The following is a 23,461-nucleotide window of genomic DNA, read 5'->3' as shown; positions in this document are numbered from 1 at the left end:
CTGATGTATTTTTTCCCAGCATAGAACCCAAAACTGGATACAGTGCCCCAGCAGTGTTAATATTGATGTTTTATTTGGAACAGCTCCTTATCTAGTCGGACCTCTTCTGTTTATACATTCTAACTAAGACAGGGGCATTCTTTATAGAATATCAATAAAATTATATGCAATTCCATATGTATATATTCACAGACATGTTTGCTAATTGGGCTTGTTTTGACAGACATGTAGCAGAGCAGCTCTGACAGAAATTTGAGCAGTGACCTCCAGCGCTACCAGTTTTGAAAAGAGGATGTTTGCCTATCCCTACTCCTCGTATAGAACATCTCTGACATGGCTTTCATGGCTCATATACTAAATTCTTCCTTCTCATGTTCACTGCATTTTTCTGTTGTAGATAGGGATCTATCATATTTTGTTGTGTTTGTTTCCCTGTACATACACTGTAACCTTTTTTTCTGACAGTGCCCTTTGGTTTATGTGGTTCAGAGCTTGAGAACAGATTTCTGAGCATGGAAAAAAATTATATGAGGCCCAATTCTTGTGACGTGGTTGTAGACACTGTATTTTTTTTTGGATAACACTTGTAAACCACAAGCCCTTAGCACCTGCCTTTCCTTCTCTCATGGATCAGGGGAGAGAGATGCTGCAGTACGGCAGCACTTCAGTTCTCACTACACGTGTAGAATATTTTTGAATCACCTTGTGATATTTCCAGTCTAGCTGAAGACACTGTGGAAATCACCCAGAGTGCTGAAGGCAGCCTAGGTGTGCCCAGGGGTGCCCGTGACGCCGCTCTGGGAGCACTGCCCCGTTCGCTCCAGCCGGGCTCCCTCAGCGCTTCCCTCACCTTCACCTCCTCCTCCTCCTCACGGCCAGCGCCGCGCCCGCCCTGCCCCGTCCCTGTGCTGCCTCAGCCCTTCCCGCCGCGGCGGGAACCCCGCCAGCCGCCTCCGCACGGCGAGGGAAAACAAACCCGGCTGTCAGGCGGCCTCCACCGACAGCGCGCGGGTTTCTTCCTCGGCGGGTTGTTGTGGTCACCCCGCTCCGTCCCGGCGCGGTTCGCCTCAGCCCGAGCTGAGGAGGCGCGGGGCACCCTCCCCTCCCTTTGCGGGCTGTAGGTGTCTGTCGGGGAGGTCCCGGCGCGCCGCGCTCCCCCTCACGCAGAGAAAAGGCCGCGGGCGGGCAAGAAAGCAGGAGGAAGCCCCGGACTCACCTGCGGGAGTGCCCCCCGCCTGGCTCCTCCCCGGCCCGGCCCCGGCGCCCCCTCCCCCGCTGGAGGGGCGGGCAGTCCGCTCTCGGCTCCGGCGGCGAGCGCGGCTGGCGGGGCGGCGGAGAGAGTGGCACGGAGTTGGTGCGGATCTCCCTGAGGGAGAGCGAGAGACGCGGCCCGGGACGGGTGAGGAGAACGGCGGCGGGCGGTCTGGGGGCTGAGGGGGGCACGGCGTCGCCCGGCTCTCCCCGCCGGGGCCGGGCGGGCAGGGGGCTGTGACGGGAGCGCGGCGGGCACGGGGTCGGTGGCCGCGCGGGACTGCCGCCCTCGGCTGTGGGGGCGGCTCCCGAGGCGCCCCGGGTCGCTGCTTCCCTCTGCTCCGTTAAACACGCGCATTCCCCAAGGCCGAGGGCGCCGGGCCCTCCCGGGGGCGAGGAGGCAACAGCGCGGCTGTCCCCGCACGCCCGGGGAGCGGCTGGAGCAGCGCCGGGGCAGCGCTTCCCCCGGGCGCTCCTCGGGGCTGTGCTGGCGAAGCGGCGGCGGGGCCGCCCCGGGGCGGGCGGGCTGAGCGGCGGAGGGGAGAGGGCGCTGCGAGGAGAGCGGACTCCGGTAAGACCCGAGTCTGCCTTCGTTTCTACTGGGGGCTGTCAGGAGCGGGGTTCTCCCCCCGAGCGGCTGCCCCGGAGCCGCAGCTGGAGGTGCTGCTCGGCACCCCGGGTTCCAGGTGGGCGGGCGCGGCCGGAGCCCCCGCGGGGCGCCAGGACCGCCTGCCCGCACGCATTCCTCCGGGGATTCCTGGCATTCCTGGGCTCAGGGCGCTCTTGACTTCTTCATCTGCCTTTTATTCCGCAAATTAGCGTTTGTTTTTCTTTTTTTTTTTTCTTTTTTTTTTTCTTTTTTTGCGAAAGGGTGTGTCCGCGTTGTGTGTGTTCCCTTCTTCATGGGAAAAGCTTAGAACGGCAGTTCTGCCATTTGTTCTTCTTCCCAATTAACTTTGCATCTGATATAATTTATATCCTTCCCATTTGATGACAACTTTATGGGGAGATCAGTGCTGCGATATAACTTTTGTGGTGAGTTTGCATGAACGTTTGCAGTTGACAGAAGGATAGTTGTTGCAGCTTTTATCTTTCTCCTGTTTTTAGCATGTAAATATTTTTTTTAAATTACTGCAATGTACATTGAATAATTGTCAAAATAGAAATAGTAGAAACCTATTCTTGAAAGTTGTTGTATTTTTCTGAACATCTACACTATGTTTAACTTGCTTGGACTCATAAAAGTGAATCCTGTAGGTGAATCAGCAAGCCCCTGGAATATCCTGATTTGTGGCACATCCGTGGGAATTTGATGGATTTGGTGTCTGACGCTTATGCTGCCAACTGTCACATGTCTCATAGTTATAAATCTCTTTCATAGCTGGCTTTAAAAGAACTTTAAAACCTGTATAAAATTATAATTAAAATGGCAAAACCAAACCACTCTTTGCTTTTTAAAGGTGCTTTGTAAGAACTTGTTTGACTCGCAATTATATTTTCTAGAAGTGTCAGTTGTTGAATTGTCTCGTTTTTTTTCTCATGTTAGACCCAGAATAAAACTGCTTATGCTCACAGTGTGTACTAAGCCAGATGTGGTTACTGCTGATTAATGTAAAAGCGTACCAAGTTGCTGTAAGCTTTTTTTTTAAAAATAATTACAGTGTTAGTTTGAATTTGGGTCCTTTCTTTTGGAAAAATATTATAAATAGGAATGCAAGTTTTTCATACAGTATTGAAGCATACCATTAACAGTGTAATAAGCAGCATGTTTTACAAAGGAGATGAAGTTTGTCATGTAATGAAAGGCAATTACACTGCTTTTTAATGTATGTTATTCTTTTTGAGACACAGCTACACTTTTTAAACAGAAAGCTCTGTAAAATAAGAAAGCAATGCTTCAAATTTTTATTAAAATTTTCTTAGATTATTAAGATAATCTTTCACATAAGAGGAGGTAATTGTTAGTAGCAGATAGTTTTCCAGTTTAATAGTCATGGGTTTTTTTATAATTAATCTGAGATAAAAAATGCATTGCTTCAAATGAAGTATACTGCAAAGGGACTGATATTTTTATGTGTATGTATTTACAATTTAGAGGTGTTTCTGAAATATGTTAATCATAGGAAAAGTATTCCTAGTTGGTTTACATACACCTTGAGTTGCAGCTGACATTAACTGTTTCTAAATCCCACTACAATGCAAATACACACTAGAAGGGATTATTTTAGCAAACATAACTAGTGTTAGGACAGTAATGAAAAGCCAGGCCTTATCATTGCTAACCTCTTTGGTTACAGAATTTGCAGGAATATTCTAAAGAGCCTATCTGCTCCAGCAGTGTATCACACAACTGGCTTGGGGTTTTTTCGTTCTCAGTATCTGACTTAGTTGCATTTTGCTTTTAAATCTAATGAATGGGATGACTGCTTAGGCTGCCTGAACTGCCTCCAAGTAAACCAGCTGATTTTAATTTCTGTTAATTGCATCATTGGATCTCCCTGTCAGTAGTAAAATGTCTCAAGATGCACTTAGGTTGCCCTGGGAAGGTACGTGTAGGGGATGTGGAATTTAATTTGCTGCAAAAATACACGGGTATATCCTGTGTAAGGAGGATGACAGAGGTGCAGGAAAGAATTGGTGACAGTTCCTTCTTCTGGTTTACATTGTGTAATAGGAAGTTGATCTTTCTGGGAGTATTGGTGAAACTGGTTTGTCTGGGTTCTGCAGTGTCATCTGAAATGTGTAGGTGAAATGGCATGACCTCAAATGTGAATTTTTAAATCTTTTGTCATGGAGCAATTCAGGATGAACGTGTGTGCAAGGAGTTATTCAGCCTGGACCATAGCGGGCAGGTTATTATTTAAAAATAGCTACTTAGGTACTTTGAGGCCAAATAATTCTGCCAATGTCAGAAATAAAAAGTAGACCATCCCAGTTTCATTCTGTAGTCTGCTGTTTTACCATTTGTGCTTTTTGAAGTCATAGTGGTGATAATGTCATTATCATATGGCCTTTCTGTTATGGAGGTAACCTGAAAATGTGCATATTAATATCAAGCACATGACTCTGATTATGCAAAGCACTGTTCAGCCTGTGGCAGCATCCACCTGTGTTGTTAGAAGGGAACTGGCAAGAATCTGGTCAGGATCAGTGATACAAAGAGATTTCTGAGAAATGGCAATGAACAATAAAATAATGGGGCATTTTTTTTACTTCTGCGCCCTCTGAGTGTAACTCTGAATGTCAGCAGAAATGTTGCATCTACCTGCTGCCTACTGCTCATGTGTTCAGATAAAGCAGGCTAAAGATTTGTGTTTATTCTTTCTTCTGTCTGTCTCCCTTCTCCTTCCTTTTTTAGTGGTAGGAGGAGGTTATCATCTACCTGATCAGTTCAGAGAGACCATTGAGAGCGAGGCTTTGCAAAGAATTACCTATTTACAGTATCGAGATTCAGGACTGACTTGAATGGCCAGGATGAAGTGAAGATGTTAGAATTCCTCCTGTTTTGTTGCCGGGTCTCAACAAACTGCATACTGAGGAAGATGGTACAGACTTCATGCATCCTGAACTTAGGTTTGACAGTTTTACAACTTTTTTAAAAATGTTGTGTTGGTAGGATGTGCAAAACCCCCAGAAAGGGTTGGGGTTTTTTTTGCTATTTCTATTCTTAATTGGCAGAATGGAGAATCTGCCCACTGAGAACACTCCATTACCAGGTTATTGTGTGAGGGAAAGTGCTTTACGTGTTCATGGAATGTTTATTCCAGGCATGTTTATCTGGAAACATTAACACATTTCAGAAACTGCTTTGACCTTGACTCTCTGAGTGGTGTTAGATTAAAATGGTAATACATTTCAGTATAGCCAAGTGTGAAAATTTAATGTTTAAACCTGAGAAATGAACATGTTAGGAATGTATGTACTGAAGATTTAGTGGAGTGGTAGTCATGGAGTCACCACTGTTTGGGATTAGAGTGCAGTGTATTTGTTGTGGTCTTGTAGCATCTTTGCCAACAGAGCTGGCAGCCTCCTTGAAGGAGTTTATCCAAATGTAGGCTTAGAACCTTCCATTTTATGTGAAATAGAGTGGATGACAAAATCCATAGCCAAACATGTGAATGCCTCTGAATTTTTAGGCAAATTAACTGTTTTAAATTAAATTGGTTCGTCTTTTGTGTTTATGAGATTCGTTAACCAGGTTGACAGTATGAGATTTAAAATCAGTGTTCTATAAGAACCTTTTCAAGTTCTACTTGATTTTGGTGAAGACAGAGAGCGATGAGGAATAAGTGTGATTGGAGAAACATCTCAGAAAGCACTTAGCCTTCAAAAAAACATCAGGGAGATTGGTAAGACTGGGAGATGCCTCAATTATTACCACAATGGTCCTTTTTTGTGAGGGTCCCCAGGCGTGCAAGAGTCATTACCATTCAAATAGCTCCGTGACTCTCTGAGTCTGAGCATGACAAGATTTTTACTCCAGGCATTTGCAGCACTTCGTAATACTTTAGTTGCATGTACATTACACACACTGTTTAAAAGGAGCCAAAATATGGATGTGGAAACTAAATACAGTATGAAAAGGAGATGCATTGTCTGAGCTGCCCAGGCTTACATATTTACATATGTGCTTATGTATTTCTGTGCCTGTGTACATAAACTCTCAGAGACACTTGCAGAAGCCTGATAAGTATTTACCAGCCATTAGGAATGTTTTAACCCCATTTTAAATTCTATTGAAAGATCTCTGAGAGCTGCTGAAGTTTATTAGAATGGCAGATGTATTTCAGGTACATAAACACACGTAGAAGTGGGTAGTTATTTGTGTTCTGTTTCATCATAAAGCAAAATGTGGACGTGGTGGGGAAAATTTAAGCTTTTACAGAGAGATGGGGAATGTTTTCAGTGATGTGAGTTAAGCTCAGAATATTTTGAGGCCTTGTTGAAACTGGTAATGGGTTGGGGTATCCCTCATACGCTCATTTGCCCACCATTAGCTGTTATACGCAGGGAGCAAATGTTTGGCAGTAGCAGCCTTTATTTAGAAGAACAATGGCATGTAATGTTACATTATAATTCCACAAACACTTCAAGCTTCATAAAGAAGCAGCCCTACCCCTCTCATTTCCCCCAGTAATTAACGCTGTTCCGGTGTGAAGGTGAGAAGTGGGAGCTGGTTAAACCTGTGCTCAGTGTGCAGGCAGGGCCCACACCAGGCAACACTGACCTCAGAGGCTTTGGAAGCCCTTCTGAATTCTGCAGCTCGTGGCGCTGCAGTGCAGCACACTGGGAAGCTCCTTTCCTCTGGAGTTTTGCAGCCTCTCCTCAGCTCGTGTCTCAGACAGAGTGTGATGATATCATCTTGTCTGGTGGTGCCTGGGCTCAGGGCCTGCAGTCCTGGCTGCATATTTAAGTTGGAAAACGCATGGTTGAGTTAGTTGAAAGAAACCAGATGGGTGTGAAGCCAAGTGTTTAAAGAATACAATGTAATTAAGACAAAGTTTAACAATAGAAAAGTGGGAGGCATAACTAGCTTGAATACACATGAAGCTGTGGCCTTATGTCGGCTGTGTAAATATGACTCCTGCAGCCTCTTTTACATGTCGTTTCTGTACTTGAATACTGGCATCTCCATAGGGACTAACCGGGTTCTGTGGCTCTTCATATAGGTGAGACCTTGGGCTTTGCAAGCAGTTGAGCTCATACAGTTCCTCATTAATTTTATTTAGGAATAACTTATGCATATATAATCAGGGTTATGCTGATTGCATCTGTTGTGTTGCTGTAATTCCTGTAGACAAGATTATATTTTGGGGTGGGAATAGAGAGAAGAAAGTCCAATGAAATGCCACATTTAAGGTGAAGGAATAATTTTTGGGGTAAGGAACCTTTTATTATTTATTGATCTGTTTATGTTAGATAGTATTACAAGTAAATTTGTGGTTTTGAAGCACTTGCAAAACTTTTTAACAAAAGTTGCCCTAACTGTCTTTATTTCTTTGAGAAGGGCTTTTTAAGAGACTCTTAACAAACTTGAGATTTTTTTGCTCAAGCCTCTAAAAATATGAACAGGATACTCTCTTCGATTGAAACAATAATGATATTATTGGGATGTATGAGGATAATTTCCTTTGGAACAAAATACAGTTTCTAACACTGACAATGGGAGGAAAATGTAGTGAATCAACACAGAAGCTCTTGTGGAGTGAGTGTAATCCTGTCAGATGTTTGGATACAAACCAGCTATTGTCTTTGAAATCACAAACTGCTTTTAGAATGAGTAAGTGTTCTTGTGTCACTCAGCTGTTGTTTCTGTCAATACTTCAACAGATAGGAACATTTAGAATTTGATGAACTAAGAGAAAGTATATAAAATAAAATTTCCTCTCGGTGACTTTATTACTCTTTTTTTCTTGGTTTTAACCTTCTCCTTTGCAAGTTCATAAAAATGAAGGAAAACTGAGCGTGGTTGTCTCACGTGTATATAATTAATTCTGTGATAAGTGTTTATAAGGTTTTGGTGTTCACTTACATTTTTTATTTGAAGTTTATGAATATTAATTGTAGTGCACTACAGTCGAGATACTTAAAGGGCAAGTAGATAACCCCAGTAATTGGACTTCCTTTTAGTGGCAAAAAAGAACTTATAGAGGTGTATCTGAGCCTGTCTGGGAGATGAAACAGTATCATGGCACAAGGACAGGTATTTGTGTCCACATAGAGCTTGTACCAGAGTAACTATTAATAAACAAATGTAACTCCACATCTCCCTCCAGTGACTTAACTTGGGTCACAACATACAGGACCTGGGACTGGTCACTACAGATAAGATGAATTAGTTTCTTAGAACTATATTTCAGATACAGGTTGACTTCTATTTTAGTATACTTTTAATGTTGCCTTTTTTTTGTCTCTGATTCCCTTGTGCTTATGGTTTGGGAGAATCTGGAAAGGAACTATTTCAATAAAGAAAAAGAGAGCTTTTTAATAACGATACAAAATATATATGATGCAGTATATATAATATAGTTTAGAATATTCCATGAGAAATTTGGGGGTTTCTTAGTATTTTCATCATTAGCAAAAATTAAGGCTTTAATTTCCACTCAGTAAGCAAGGTTAGTAGGTCATGTGTTATTTCCTTTGGGGATAAATCCTGTAAAATTGCTACATGCATTCATCCATAGCAGATAAAGAAAATTGGATCTATATATTATGTCCTTGTTTTCAATAAAACTTTGACAATTTATGAGACCTGAAGATCTGCCAAAATATCTTGTTGTTGACTTACAGCCATTGAAGCAGATTTTAATTTTGAAAAAAACCAAACCCCAAGCAATAAATAAGCCAACAAAACCTGCTGCATGTCACACAGCTCCAGTACTTGGCTGATCTGTCACATACTTTCATAGGACTAACAAGATGTTTTACATTTTAGACACTGAGACTTCCTTACACACAACAATTTTCAGCCAGAGGGAGTATGAACCATGTTGTAAGCAAGTGAACAGTATCTTTTGCTCTAAGTGCTTTTAATAGCTCTCTCCACGGACAGTCTTTATTAAATACAATCCTCTTCCTGTCCTTGGAAAGGTGGCTACTAATGTTCTGTTTTATTGGCTGCGTGTCTGAATAATGTTGTTTAGTATTTGGGCAGAACTGAAGCTGAAATGCTCATTTCTAAGGCAGCAAACCCAAAGATTGTGCTCTTTGCTATACTGTGTTTCAGGAGAAATTGATAAAATAATATCTGTAATCCATGCTAACTGAAACATGGCTGTTTGTTTCCACTAATACCTAAGGGAAGAAAAGCATTATTTTGAATTTTCATCCTGCAGGAAGTTCTTACTTCTCATCCCTAGTCTGCCACGTGAAATCAGAACAGAGAATGGTATTTTTCACAGAATAGAAATGAAAGTAATTGATTCAGAAGCGTTGAAATACTTGCTACAAAAATGCATTACTGTGATGGAATGCTTCCTTCTGTGGGTCAGTGTTCGTGGCTGGACCTCATTTTCCATTATGCACCCAGAGGTGTATGACTACCATGGTTAATCACAACTTGGCCGAAGGAAAAAAACTCATGTTGCATTTCTGGAAGGCACAGACCTCCACGGCTTCTGGTGTGGAGCTGGAATTCCTGCTTTCAAAGGGAGGTGTGAGTGACCCACTTGCAGTGTGGGGGTGTGTGCCTGCAGCATTTGCTTTCCCCCTGGGCCCCGTGCACGCCTTGGCCTGGCAGGGGTGTGAGTGTCGTGGCACAGCTGTGCAGGTTGGGGTTGCAGGTTGGGGTTGCAGTCCTGGGGCCAAAGGGAAGGCAGCAGGTCACAGCTGGGCCTTTTCTCCTTGCACTGCACCAGTTGGTCACAGAGATGCACAGAGGGACTGTGTCTGAGGTGCTGGATGGGATCTAGTAGTAAGTTTAAAAATAGCTTGTACATTCATTTATATGTAGTATTTTTTTAAGAATGTAAAATCTGCTAGCTTTTTATGAGCTGTGTAAGGGTGATTCTACCTATAATAACAGGGCAGCCCTGTCTTGGATGCTGAAGAAGAGCTACCTTGATTTGGTATTTTGTGTGTGTGTGATACCAAGCATAAGTCTTTGCAGTGTAACACTGGTATATGGAGTTTTGAAAAATATATACCATGTGGCTTAGGCTCCCAGTTACTCCTGATTTTATTCAAGTATAAGATTTTTCACAGTCTCTTTCCTTCTGACAAACAGGAAGAAGAGGTGGGACATGAAGCTTTTGGGCTGGTTTAAAAGGGAATGAATATTTGAAAACTCAGCAGTCTTTTTTCCAGTTCTTCATTTGTAGACATTTTAGTTAGGTCTTTGATGCTGACATCAGAACAGCTGACCAATAATAAAAGAAATCTCTCTGAGTAATTTTTTTTCCCATTAGTGCCTGCAGATATACTATGACACTGTATTATAGAAAATCCTTTGTTAGGCCTTTTGAAAGTTTTGAATTTTGACCACTAGACAGGGAGTGGCAGTTTACAGACAGCACAGGGGAAAAAATAAATTATGTGGAAGTTTCATTGTATATTGTAACTGTCATAATTTTCTTTCTAATAATTGTGGAGAGTGACTGCGAGATATGATACAAATATAATTTTATATACACAAAACAATATGCCTGAAGTAGGAAAAAATCTTCAGTGGGGATAAGGAATCTGTTTAAAAGATGGTAAAATTGTTGTTTCAGGTATCTTTCTGTTGCTGGATATTGTCAGTTTGCTCTTCAATGACTTTCACTGACTTTTTTTACAGTCCCGTCTGTAGAACTTTAAAATTTCACTTTTCTGCCTTCTGCTCCCCTGTGAGCAGTAGATCAAATAAACTTCTCAGGTCCCCCAGAGCTGTCTTCCATATGGCATGAAAGGGACAGCAACCCAGGCCCGTTTGTCTTGTGCAGAAGCAAATTTTAGGTAGTATTGACAATGATGAAGTTTCCCCTCCTACTTGCAAGGCATGTTTGTGAAACTGTGTTCCAGCAAGTATAAAAACTTTGCAGTTTTGGTCTTTCCATGACTTATCCTGTCCACTTCCTTTTCTTTACCCTCGCAGTATGTAAGTTTTCCATCCTGTTCTCTCCTAAAGTTATTTCCTGTCCTTTTTCCATAGCTCTGTCATTTATTATTGCCCTCACACCCACTTTGTGTGATATTGCTGATACTTTCTGAATATTCAGCTGCACAGAGAATCCATTATTTAGTTTGGAGGGCAAGCTCAATGTTACGTAAGGCCGGAGGACAAATTTTATAGTGCCTTCCTGGCATTTTGCTGTGCATGTGGAAAATCTGGAGTAAACATCCACAAACTGTTACATCCCACTTTTCAAAAAAGACACCAATTAAATAATATGGGCAGTGACTTATTTTTTTTTCTTGTGGGAAGAAAATTTGGAAATAAATGACATGGAACCAAATGTCATTTTATTCTTCCATATTCCTTCGCTGCTTGTGTGCAAAAGGAGCCTACGTGTGGTGTGAGGCAATACCTGTAAGGGGTCTGGGGCTCTTTAGGGAGGTCAAGGAACGTGTCTGTTGGTGGGATAGTGTATCCCCTCACATGCTGGTCAACATCTCTGCCTGTGTGTGCAGTGCAGCTGGTTGGTCTCAGGCTGGAGCAGAAGGTGGGACAGATGTGTTGGAGGCTTTGTGGTGAGGGTGTGTGGGCAGGATACAGAAGAGAAGCTTCACATGCAGAGTTTGGCATTAACAGGATTGGGAAGGCAATTTTTTTTGGATAAATCTCTCTTGCAGATTTGGCTAAAGAAGAACTGAAATGGATGAGTGGAGACATTCCATGCCTCTGTGATGCTGTAATGCTAAGAAGGGAACAGACAAGTCTGGCACAGGAGTGTGTTTCTCAAAAGCACTCTTTTCTGCTCATGTTGTCAGGGAGAGCAGTCAGGGTTCCAGATGAGAGACTTTCTTTTTTTGTAGGCAGGTCTCACATAGCTGCTGTTAGCTAACTGTAAAATAGCTGTGAAAGAAAATGTTTTACAGGAATTTGAAAAAAAAAATGCTTTTTGCCTGTTAAACCTTCAGTGTTCATCTCCTGTGGTTCTTTGTAAAGTATCATATCACCACTGAAGAACAAAATGCTACAGAAGAATATGCAGAGTATTGGATTTTCAGACATGAGAACCTCTGCTGACAAGTTCTCTTGATAAACAAAAATGCCATCATTTTTGGCAAAAAGGAATTGTTCAGAAAAATGAAACCTTTTCTGAGTAATGATAAAATATGGGACTTCCATATCTACTGGAAGCCTGTATTTAAAATGAATGGTTTAACACCTTTATGAAGTCTTATTTTAGGAGGAAATCCCAAAACTGAAAGGCCTGAACAGCTTCGAGTGACACAGGGACTACACATGGTTCTCGTGGTGTCAGAGGGAGAAAGGGCCTGTGTAGATCCAAAGACTTGGGCCTGCAGGCTCAGCCTGAGTCTGATAAACTCATTAAGCAAGTTTTTTTCAGCTCTTGACATTTTTCAAGGATATATTTGATTGAAAATTACTCTTTTGTTGAACTTTTGAATAAAATAACTTATCTGGGACACACAGTCAATATGCTTCAGTGGTCTCAGGAAAACTTCATGTGTTACCTTGTGGAATCAACTTGCTTTGTTTGTGCTTGACTATGTTTCCTTCATCTTTATTAGTGTTCTTTTGGATTTGCTTTACATGATGATCAGTAAATCCAGCTCTTTAAGTTTATATGGTGCAACTGTAGAAAATCTGGCTCTTTGCTTTCTGAACTGTTTGCAAGTTTTCAGGAGAAACTTTATGGCTCAAAAAAAATGTAGCTTGGTATGAAGAGCATGTGAAGATACCAATCAGAAGGTGTCAATATATTTATATGGTTCTAAACTGCATAGAACTTTTAATCTCTGCAAGATACTGGTGATTGTGTGGCCTTGACTATACTCCCTGTTGTTTTAGCAAGTAGAATATTTAAAAAAAAATAATTATTGAAGTAGTCATTTCTTAAGTCCCAATTAATTTTTATATGATGTTGTAATGATACTTGCTTCACAGATAGGAGATAAGAACTGATTTTATAATATAATAGAATTATAGTCTTTTACCTAATTAAGACTTTAGGTAAAAGTCTTTAGCTTAAGACTTTCCTTGTGTTTTCTGAAAGTTGTATTTTTAAACTCCGAGACAGCAAATAAAATGACTAGCAAGTTATATTTAAAATTTAAAGTATTAGTTTTGTAGAAAACCTGGAATTAGGATTTATATCACCCTCTATTTAAAAAAAATATTTTCTTTATAAATAAGTAATAAGGAGCCCCACAAACAGGGAAAATATCTTCCCAAATACTGTTTAAATATCTAATCTCTTTTCATAAGCTTAAGACTAAACAAGCTGTTTTGTCATAACATTTGAGGGCTTCAGCAGCCTTAGAGAAGATTAAACCCGGGCAGCTGTGGCTGTCAGGGCCCCAGCTGTGCCCCCTGCCCTGTGCCAGAAGCCGTGGGATGGAGCAGGGGCTGACTGCCTTTACCTGAGGTTCCCTGGCAGAGGTGTGGACCCTGCCACCAGAGCTTTCGGATATTTGCATTTCTGCCCCGCTGACATCCAGCAGAGGAGTGGGGCAGATGGGAGAGGAGCAGCCTCAGTGCTCCCACCCTCCTGTGCTGCTGTAACCCTGCCAAAGCCGGAGATTCCAACTGACCAGCGTGTGTGTGGAAACGTGACTGCGACTGTAATTAATCAATTAACATACTTGAGGGATTTCCTCAGAAAGGCTGGGCATGAGGAAAGCCAGTAAGGCTTTTATTTTTAAGTTGAAAATGTTTGCAATGGTTTTGTGTGTTGTAAAACAACTTTTTGATGTTCTGTAGTTCATGTGAGTGTTATCCACTGCAGCTTGACATCCTGTAAAATAGGAATTCGAAGTAAAGCCTTCACTATTTGAACAGTAGGGTCATCTGTGCTGCTTTCTTGTTGATGTAATGGGAATTCATATATATATATATATTTTCCACAGTTACATAAAGATAAAATGTTTTATTTAAAAAATTGTTGGGTGAACACTTTTATTTCTACAGGGGTTAATCCTTTTTTACAGTAAAATTCAGAGTTTCATTGTATAATGCACGTGAAGAAGACAAAAACACATACTTCTTTATGGTTTTAGAGACAAATGGAGCATATTAACGGTTAATTTAAGGCAGATTATTAACCTAAATATTGTTTCCACTATGTAGTAGGGGATTTGGTGTTTTGTGATTGTTTTTGATGGTGTTTGGGGTTGGGTTTTTTTCTACTTCTTTAATATTTTTAGCAACATTGCAGCATATTTGAAAGCACTGCTTCTGCAGTCACCCTGCATATGACGTATTGTAATTTATTGCTTATCTGTTCTTCATGCTGCTTGATGTAAATCCTTTTTTTTAACTTTTATGTTTATTTTTATTGACCCCTTTTTCTTGTATTTGTTAATTGTTACCATTAATGGCAAATTCAGATGAACTTTACTCTCTTTATAGGTCTGCTAATCTATACAGCTTGAAGGTGTAGTGTTAAGTTTCATACACTAAGCAGTTTGTCTTAGTGGCATTTCTAGTCTTGCTGGAATCACTAACTGGAGAGCCTTTTTTAAAGATGTTCACATATTCACCTTCTGCAGATGTGCCACCAACTATGTATAAATCAGGGGGTTTCTTTCTTGCCATGGTCACGTGCAAATATGCCATCTGTGATTTTAACTTACTCAGAGTAGTATCAGCACACTGTGTTCTGCAAACCAGATTTTTTCAAGTAGAGTTCTGAATAATTTGTATTTTCTGAAAACATTAATTGAGAATTTAAATGCTTGCTCTTTAGAAGTTGTGGTATTTTGTTGCTTTTTTTCACGGGCTGTTTGAAGTCTCTTTGTTAGTAATTTTCAATTACAGAATCATGTCTTTTGCTCCCTAGACATCATGCTGATTTGATGTAGAAGTCTGAGAAACTTTACTTTGTAATTTTTATTTTGCTAAGACTGGAAAATATTTAAATTTCTATTATTTCATTACATACCCAGAGAAGTAACTTCAGATCAACATTGTGTAATATAACAGCAATATAAAAATGGAAAGCATAAGGGCTTCAAAATGCTTACTTTATTTGAGAACAACTTTTGAAATTTTAAAAGTATCTCCTTTTTGTTGCCTTGAGCAAACAAAGAAACTTTGAGACATGGATGAATGTAGCTGGACAGTTTAAAGACCAGAGTGGAGAGCCTGGTTTCCTTCCTGCCTCAGCATCCAGTCCTTAGATTGGTCCCTTTGCAGTGTATGTTCTAAGTTAGAACTCTGCACAGTGCTCTCTCTTTTCCCTTCCTTGAATTCTTAGTCACCATCAGTGCAGTTCAGAAGCTTGATTTCAGTTCAGTCCCCTGGTCAAAACCCCTCTACATTGATGGAAATGTCTTCATTGACTCTGGGTGATTAGAATCTACTTTGTTATGTTTGTCTCAGCTTAATTAATGTGTGACATTGTGAGTATTCAGAAAAGAAGGTAAAAAAGTATGGAGAAATACATAGAATAGAGGCCTGAGATCATGAAGTGTATTGGTCCTTGCTGTTTCCTTCTGTTGTTTTTGCTCCTTCATTTTTCCACTTTCCTTAACCTTCTTTGTCTTTTCACTTGTTCTGTTTCTCTTCCTACCCCAGGAGTTCTTAAATGGAGATCAAATTCATAGTGTCTGTTTACTTCACTTTAATAAGTGAATTTAACCCCTGATTTAGTTTTGGAATTTAGCTAGTTCACTGAATCTTTTAATAGCTAAGGAAGACTTCGACAATGATACTGCTTTTTTCCTCATGAAAATCATCACTTGATATCTAGCATTATATTTAGAGAAATATCTGCTGATTCCTTGGGATGAAGTAAGCCTGCTGTTGAGGGGGAGCTGGAGTTGGTTTTTAGAGAGAAGAAGAGGTTTTTGAGGGGAACTGTCCTGCTAGAAGGAAGAATTGGGTGGAAACTGGTATACTCTGAATATTGAGCCAAACTTTTTCATTCTCTGTCAGGAAAAAATGAGAATTCTGCTGTTGACAAATATCGGAGGGAGGTGGTTCATGCCAAGATAAACAGAGAATGAAACTGGCTGCAGAGGTTTGTTTTGCCCTGAGACATCCTGTTGTTTCGGTTTCCTCTTGGTGATTACTCACTGTTGGTTAGACATCTTGGTTTTGTCAGGCTTCAGGGGTTACTCAACTCTCCAGCTCAGTTCAGAAGTTTATTCCTCCAGGTTTTGCATCAGTCTGACAGAGTCTTGTGTTCCATTCTTTTATAGACACAGCTCTTACTGTCACTGCCTGTAGACACTTGGCTCATAATATGCATCAGACAGTAAACTAAAACTCCCTGCAAACCCAGCTCTTAGAGAAAGAAAGAATGGCATTTAACATTAAAAACACAGGTAGGGTTTAATTTATTGTTTTCTAGAACTGAAACAGTTTTGGTACATTTAGACTGGAGTTAACAATGCTTCTGAAAATGATACTATCAACCTTGGAAATACTGGCAGTATTTTTCCATTTTTGTTGCTCAGGAAAGTACCTTGTTTTAGGATAGCAACTGGAGTTTTCTGGAACAAGGTTACAGTTGGGAGGTTGTTAAATTAATCCATATGAAAATTTATTCTTAGGGATGACAACGAGATAATGAAAAAGTTTATTTTCAGATGTCATTAGAAACAAACGTTGAAACCCAAGTACATAAAAGCACAACTCAGAGGAATGAGGATATTGATTTTCCTTGCAGTGCTTTAGTTACCTGAAACTCATAACTTAAAACTGCCTGGTTGTGTTTTGCTCTCCCGGGCTTATGTTTAAAGGTTAATGTGGCTGGTACTAACTGCTGGCTATAAAATGATCATTATTTGTGAAGGGTACGGTCTTTCAGTAAGTGTAGTGGAGATACCCAAAGTAAAAGCTGCTTTGACTCAGAAGACTGAACCAGAGTTCCTTATATTTGAAGTCACTTGATTCCAAAGCAACCAGCACCAACTCTGTGAAGGTAACATTTGCCATGATAAAATAACATTATGTTGATCCTGGAATCTGTCAGTCAGACATTTGTCTTTGTATCACAACATTTGCTTTGGGCTTTGCTTACCTTGGGCATTGATTTCTCTGCATATTGCCATTAGTCTTCATAGTCACATTGAATAGTGGAATAAAGTAATTAATGAAATAATGAAATTATTTAAAGCAATGACAATTTTGTAATTTTTCTCCCATTCAGCTATAATCCTCTGATGGACATGGAGCCATATTTTGCTGGGTTTAAGCACGTGCAGCCGGACTATGAAGTCACTCTTGAACTCACGAGTGAGGAGACTCAAAAAACTAAAAGTGCACAGAATTTGAGGACGGGGTCTTATGGTGTCAGTATTAGAGTCCAAGGAATCGATGGACATCCTTACATAGTACTAAACAATACAGAAGGATGTTTATCAGAAAATCCTCCTCCCTTTGGAAAAGAGCAGCAGGTCGTTTCTCAGACTGTAAACAAGCCAGCCACAGACTCCATTACTGCTTCTAAGTTGGAGGATAAAATCAACGAACACATGAAATTTACTGGAATACAGCACATGCAACCCTCCATGCTTAAAAAACTGAAGATAACCAATGTAGATGAAAAGGAAAGCGGAATGTCAAATTTTAAAGACGAAGCAATGAAATCCTCCAGTTTGTTGAACTTTCAAAGACATCCTGAACTTTTACAGCCTTATGATCCCGAAAAAAATAACTTGAACTTGGATAATTACCAATCTTCCGTGTGCAGTAAATCTAAGTCTTTTGCAGATGAAAAAACTGAAGCAAAGCCTTGGGTTTCCTCCTCTAAAGTAGTGTCCCTTCAGAAAACAAATACATACCATGCAGAGCCAACCAAAGCAAGTTCAAAAAAGATACATTTGAATAGGTCAGTAGAAGATCAAAATAAGCAGCTGTTGGACTGTCCCAGTAACAAGATCAGCCCCAGCGATGTGGGTGTTTCAGAGTCATTTTCATCTGCAGGAGGATCCCCGTGTGTCAGTCCCACTTCTTATCCAGAGACAAGAAAACCTCGACCAGATGTGCTTCCCTTCCGCAGGCAGGATTCAGCTGGGCTGGTCTTGGATGACTCACGGCGATCGTCGTCCTCGTCGGCTACACCCACTTCTGCAAATTCCTTGTACAGGTTCTTGCTGGATGACCAGGAGTATGCCATCTACGCAGACAACGTCAATCGGCACGAAAACAGGAGATACATTCCGTTTTTGCCGGGAACTGGTCGTGATATCGACACGGGGTCCCTTCCAGGAGTAGATCAGCTAATCGAAAAGTTTGATAAGAAGGTTGATCCTCACAGGAGAGGCAGGTCAGGAAAAAGGAATAGAATTCATCCAGATGATCGTAAAAGATCAAGAAGTGTTGATAGTGCCTTGTCGTTAGGTCTTGATGTAAATTCAGATTATTTAGGTGAATTCAGTAAAAGCTTGGGCAAGTCAACCGAGCACTTGCTGAGACCATCTAAAGTTTGCCTTCGCAAGCAGTTATCCAGGGATCAGAGGTCACTTTCCAAAGAGATGAAGATTTCTGCTCGAAGTGTTGGAAAACTGCAAATGCCTGTTAAAGACACTGACAGCAACAATTTCAGCTCTTTGCAGCACCACAAACAAAATGGAGCCGATACTGAGAGCTCGGTGTGTAGGTCATCTACACTCCCAGGGCAGAGTAAGAGGGAGGAAGGTAGAACAGTAACTTCCACTTTATTGTTGCCAAACCGAATCACAATTTCCCCTGATTCAGGGGCCAAGAAGATTTCTGTGAGAACATGTTCATCTGTCCCTAATATTCAGGTAACTTTGAATTTTTCTTTAAGGTGTCATTTGCACTCTCATGTATGAAAACTGTCACGTTGTTAGTTGGGTATTCTGGTCTTCATGAGAACAAACTCCCATCCCAGCGTACTTCCAAGTGGGATTGTTCTGGAGAAATGGAAATATAAAAGTTATTGTTGTTGTAAGTGTAGAAAACATGGTTTGTAAAGCAACTTCTTCTTGTGTGGGTGAAGCAATATGATGGGGCCAAAGCAGATTTTTGTAAATGATATTATGATGATTCAAAAATGCACAAAAATAGAGTATGGAAATATATGTAAGCAAAAATACACAAAAATAGAGTATGGAAATAAATGTAAGCAAAAATGCACAAAAATAGAGTATGGAAATATATGTAACTACACAAAATTGTTTGTTTCTTTTCTTTTGGTGTGGAGTGTGGTTTCTTTTTGCAGTAAGCCAAAACTCCAGTGGATCTTTGAGAACTTCAGGTCCACAATACATGAATGTTTTTATAATAGAATAGAATGGAGAAGTTCAGTTGTGCAGGTTGTATTTACAACTGTCATAGGATTGTATCTTTTGGCATTTTTTCTTGTCCTTTTAGGCAACTCCTGATCTCTTGAAAGGCCAGCAAGATCTCGCACAGCAAACGAATGAAGAGACTGCTAAACAGATACTGTACAATTACCTTAAGGAAGGGTTAGTAAACATTAGTAAAACTTTTGGAGAGGAGACTGTATTTCCTCAATGTTTATTTTCTACTGCATTTAAAATGTGGAACAGTGAAGTCAAAGGTGTAACTAAATGAAATGTCTGTCTGATAATTCTGTATCTCAGCTGTGTCCTCTAAGGCATTACAGGATCTCAAAATCCCCAGGCTATGAGGACTTACAGAAGGTGTTGTGCAGGATATGATTAAATGTACTTGAAACTTGTGAATTGGAATATGCTTGGTCTTTTAAATACTTCTGGAGTTAAACTTATGATATAGAGGTTAATGCAGAATTCAAATGGTACCTTATGGGAGTTTAAACCTTTGGGTTTTTTAAACAGCAACAAAAAATGTTGTATCTTAAAGTTTGACAGCAGCTCTCTTGTTGCTGTGCATTTAATCCTTTGTCCACCTGTAACTCTTTTACTTGGTATTTTCTACTGATAACTTTATTGAAAGATGAAGGAGAAATTAATTAAAAACAGAAAATGCATTGAAGTTTCTTTGCATTCCTCTTGTAGCAGGATCTGGGAGCTGTTTGAAATGCTATTTCATGGTGCAGAAGTCAGGACTTGAAAAACCTAGTACTAATTACTTGTAATTTCGGTATGTTTGAATAATATATATATATGCTGAATATCTGTCTTGCCACAGCTACAGTCTTACAGAAGAGAGTTGCAATTAAAGAGCTCAGTGATCTTTTTTTTGGTTGCCTTTTCAGAAAACATTTGGGATATAAATTTTTAATTCCTCTCTTTAAAGGTTTTAATGAATCGTAGTTAAGATAATTTCTGATTGGTTCATATTAGTTTGGGGGTTTTTTGGTGATTTTCAGTAGTTTGGGCACTCTGAATTTGTGTTGTTAACAAAATAGTAACTTTGATCATATCGTTGCTTACTTCTACTGTCTGTTTTAGAAGTCCTGATAATGATGATGCAACAAAGAGGAAAGTCAACTTAGTTTTTGAGAAAATTCAGACTTTAAAGTCAAGAGCTGCTGGAAAGACACAGGTAAAGAATTTTTAATTTGCTTTGGCTTGTTTCAAAGTGCTGCAGTATCCAGATAGGGCTTGAAAAATTTGAATTCCCCTTACTGACTTCAACCAGGCTGTTCTTGTGGCCCCTCAGGAGTTAGCTTAGTTTTGATCATGCACTGAGGTGACTTATGGAAAATCTATTTGCTAACAATTAAAAAAGAATGTAAAGAAGTCTACCATGAAACCATCTACATTTTTTTTCTGCATTTTGGAAGGAGAGAGATGCAAATTTGAACATGAACATAATAAGTTGTCAGATCAAAGAAGAAGCTACTCTACTTAGCTTTAAAAAATAGTGGTGGAGCATCTTCTCCTTATAGTGCTGTAAATAGATATCTAAGTGGAGAGAGTATTTTAATTTGTAATTTAGAAAAGCAGTAGTCTAGGATATTGTACAAAATTCACATTACAACAACAGCATTTGGCAATCTGCCTACTGAAAAGTTTTTGTTTCCTGCTAAATGGTACATTTTTTTATCAGTTCTAAAGCCAACTGAAGAAATGCCCAGTTGTTGCAGTGATGGCATGAGAATGATTAAATCCTTATTGTTTATTATTTTATTCTGGGCTTTAATTAGTCAAAATGAAAATCTATTTTGCTTCATATTCTTTTTAATCCACATATACCTGTGCTTTTTCAGAAGTCTATTTTAAGTGTAGTTGCTGACATCACAGTTACCCTTTTCAAGCCATCTCTTTCTTAGTGTTTGAGGAGTTTGGAGTAGTGAATAAAAATGTTAGGCACATGCACATAGAATTTCTTAGGTATCTGCACAGATAAATGTTAATCTGTTAATTGCAGTGAGACAGATGTGGAATGAGAGACTCATGTAGCTGTTGTTATTAACTACAGCTTTTTTTTTTTTTTTTTTGCAAAACACATCCTTAAAAATTACCTAAAAAATGTGTTTGAAAATCTGTTGACACATGAGCATTAATTCCTTTGATGTCCATTTTGCATAATTAGAAATATCTCAGTCAAATTTGGGCCCACGTACTTGTGAATTGTTTCATATGTTGCTTAATTTGAATTTTTTTTTTAGGCTTGTGTATTTCCTGTTTTACTGACAACTTGCTTTGAGCAGTTATCCAGAAATTTTTATGAAAATCAAATCATGGTTTCTTTGAAAATCTTAGCCAGGCCTGACCCATAGGAAAAGTCCCTGGTGAGCTCAGACAGTTGATGCTACACTTTATTAGTCCTGCTTGTAGCTTTGCTTTAGATTTAAAAAAAAGAATGTCTTGCATTTGTGGGAATAAATGTCTCTGTTTAATTGTAGGTTTCGGATTCTTCGGCTGAAGTAAAAGCATTGGTTGAACAAAAAGCAGAACTTGAAAGGAAAGTGGAAGAATTAGAGAAAAAACTGGACCTGGAAATTAGGGTACAACACTTTGTTGTTATAAAGCTTTTGACTATTTCAAATATACTTTCCTAAATAAGTGATGACTGATCAACCAGCTGAATCTCTTTTGCTTCATGTTTTTCTTAATCCAGATATACCTTTGCTTTTTCAGAAGACTTTTTATTTGAAGTGTGGTTGTTCACAGCGCTGTTTGCTTTTTTAACAAATGTCTTTCTTCTCAGTTTTTGGGAAGGAGTTTGGAGAAGTGAACAAAACTGTTAAGCAATTGCACATAAAATATCTTGGGTATCTGCAGAGCTAAATGTTAATCAGTTAATTGCAGCAAGACAGACGTGGGCTGAGAGTCAAACTGTGTTACTCATGTAGCTGCTAGTACCTTGCATAACTCTTGGTGTACAAAATTCAGAATCAGCAGAATTCCAAAGAAGAGAGAGATGCTACACGAGCAAGCCTGAAAGATCTTCAGCTGCAGCTTGATGAAAGTGTACGTGAGAAGGAAGCCTTGAAAAAGCAGCTGGAGGAAAATGAGAAGGACCTCAGGCAAAACCTGGAGGAGTGAGTTAATTCTAGAGAAGTTGTCACTGGGGTTTGTACCTTTCCTTAAACCTTTTAGATTAAAAGTACCTGTGTCTGCAGGATATTCAATGGAATCAGATGAGTCCATTTGTTATCGTAGCAAGTGTTTCTACCATTAAAAAGTGGCATGTTTTTAGAATATCTGGAAGGAAAAGAAAGATTGCTGAATTACAGTCGTCCTCTTAGTGCAGAATGCTTTTAATATTTCACAGTCATGATATACAGTTCGAGTCTTTGAAATGTGGAAACACTTGAATGACCAAGTTTGAAATAAAATAAACTTCCCACTTAAATACCTACTCAGATTTCTCAATTTTACCCCTCTGACATTTAATTTTTCTGTCTCATTGTATCCCATTCTCTTGTGGGAGTAGATACATATGTCTTTTTAGTACTTGAATGAACAAATTAGTATTTCTACAAATTAAAAAAACCTGTCTGATTTTTACTGATGAGGCTTTTTCAAGTGAAGATGGAGCAGGAACAGCACCAGACTGAGATCAGAGATCTTCAGGACCAGCTCTCTGAGATGCATGATGAACTGGATAATGCAAAACATACTGATCAAGGGGAGAAAGAGATTCTGATTGAGGTTAGTTATAAAGTACCAGAAGGAGAATAAAAAAATCAGAAGAATTGCACCAAAGCAGTCTCTAAATTGTTGACTTTCTGTTGATGGTTCAGGGGCAGAGGAGGAGGGATAGTCTGGAGAGGAACAAAAGAGTTACAGGTTTTCTGTCACCTTGAGATGAAGGATGAATTGGCTGGAGCCCTGGTTATATTAATATACTGATTATGAAATAGAGAACACAGCTTATTAAATTTGTTGATAAGGGTGTGTTGGAGCATCAGTGCACAAATGTTCAAAAAGAAGATAAGAATTCACAGTGTCTTAGTAGTCTAAAGTACCAAGACAATTAACTTGTCTTAATGCTAGTGCAAAGAAGAAATGGAAGGTAAATGATAAAATGCAAAATAGGGAAGAAAAGCATAGACAGTAGGTCTCAGGAATATTAAAGATGTTTGCACACAAGACATGCTTAGTAGAATAACTAACTTGTTTTGTATTGGTGAGATTTGATTACTCTCTTAAATTGCTGTCTTAAATCTCAGATACTGTAGTTGAAAGTTGTAAATAAGTAGAGGAATATCTCCAATGATGGTGGTAG

General features: G+C 39.7%; 1 protein-coding gene across 9 annotated transcripts in view; it reads left to right on the top strand.

Moving 5' to 3' along the window:
- The first annotated feature begins 1,147 nt into the window (after nucleotides 1-1,147).
- The window catches only part of CGNL1 (cingulin like 1), a 55,777-nt gene continuing 33,463 nt past the window's right edge, over nucleotides 1,148-23,461 (top strand). For 2 of the 9 annotated variants that reach the window (XM_064668187.1, XM_064668186.1), the window contains exons 1-7: nucleotides 4,579-4,824; nucleotides 17,019-18,618; nucleotides 19,208-19,302; nucleotides 20,233-20,326; nucleotides 21,633-21,734; nucleotides 22,123-22,271; nucleotides 22,749-22,884. In XM_064668187.1, coding sequence (XP_064524257.1) covers nucleotides 4,808-4,824; nucleotides 17,019-18,618; nucleotides 19,208-19,302; nucleotides 20,233-20,326; nucleotides 21,633-21,734; nucleotides 22,123-22,271; nucleotides 22,749-22,884 — 2,193 coding nt within the window. In that variant the 5' untranslated portion in view covers nucleotides 4,579-4,807. Of the gene's footprint in view, nucleotides 1,400-2,121; nucleotides 2,287-4,578; nucleotides 4,825-14,841; nucleotides 16,192-17,018; nucleotides 18,619-19,207; nucleotides 19,303-20,232; nucleotides 20,327-21,632; nucleotides 21,735-22,122; nucleotides 22,272-22,748; nucleotides 22,885-23,461 lie in introns of those variants that run through there. The other 7 variants (XM_064668190.1, XM_064668188.1, XM_064668194.1 and 4 more) reach the window with 7 other exon arrangements.

This window comes from Pseudopipra pipra, chromosome 12 (genome assembly GCF_036250125.1).
Source record: "Pseudopipra pipra isolate bDixPip1 chromosome 12, bDixPip1.hap1, whole genome shotgun sequence".
Classification (NCBI taxonomy): domain Eukaryota; kingdom Metazoa; phylum Chordata; class Aves; order Passeriformes; family Pipridae; genus Pseudopipra; species Pseudopipra pipra.
Note: the sequence above shows the minus strand (reverse complement) of the source record. Positions and strands in the feature narration are given on the sequence as shown.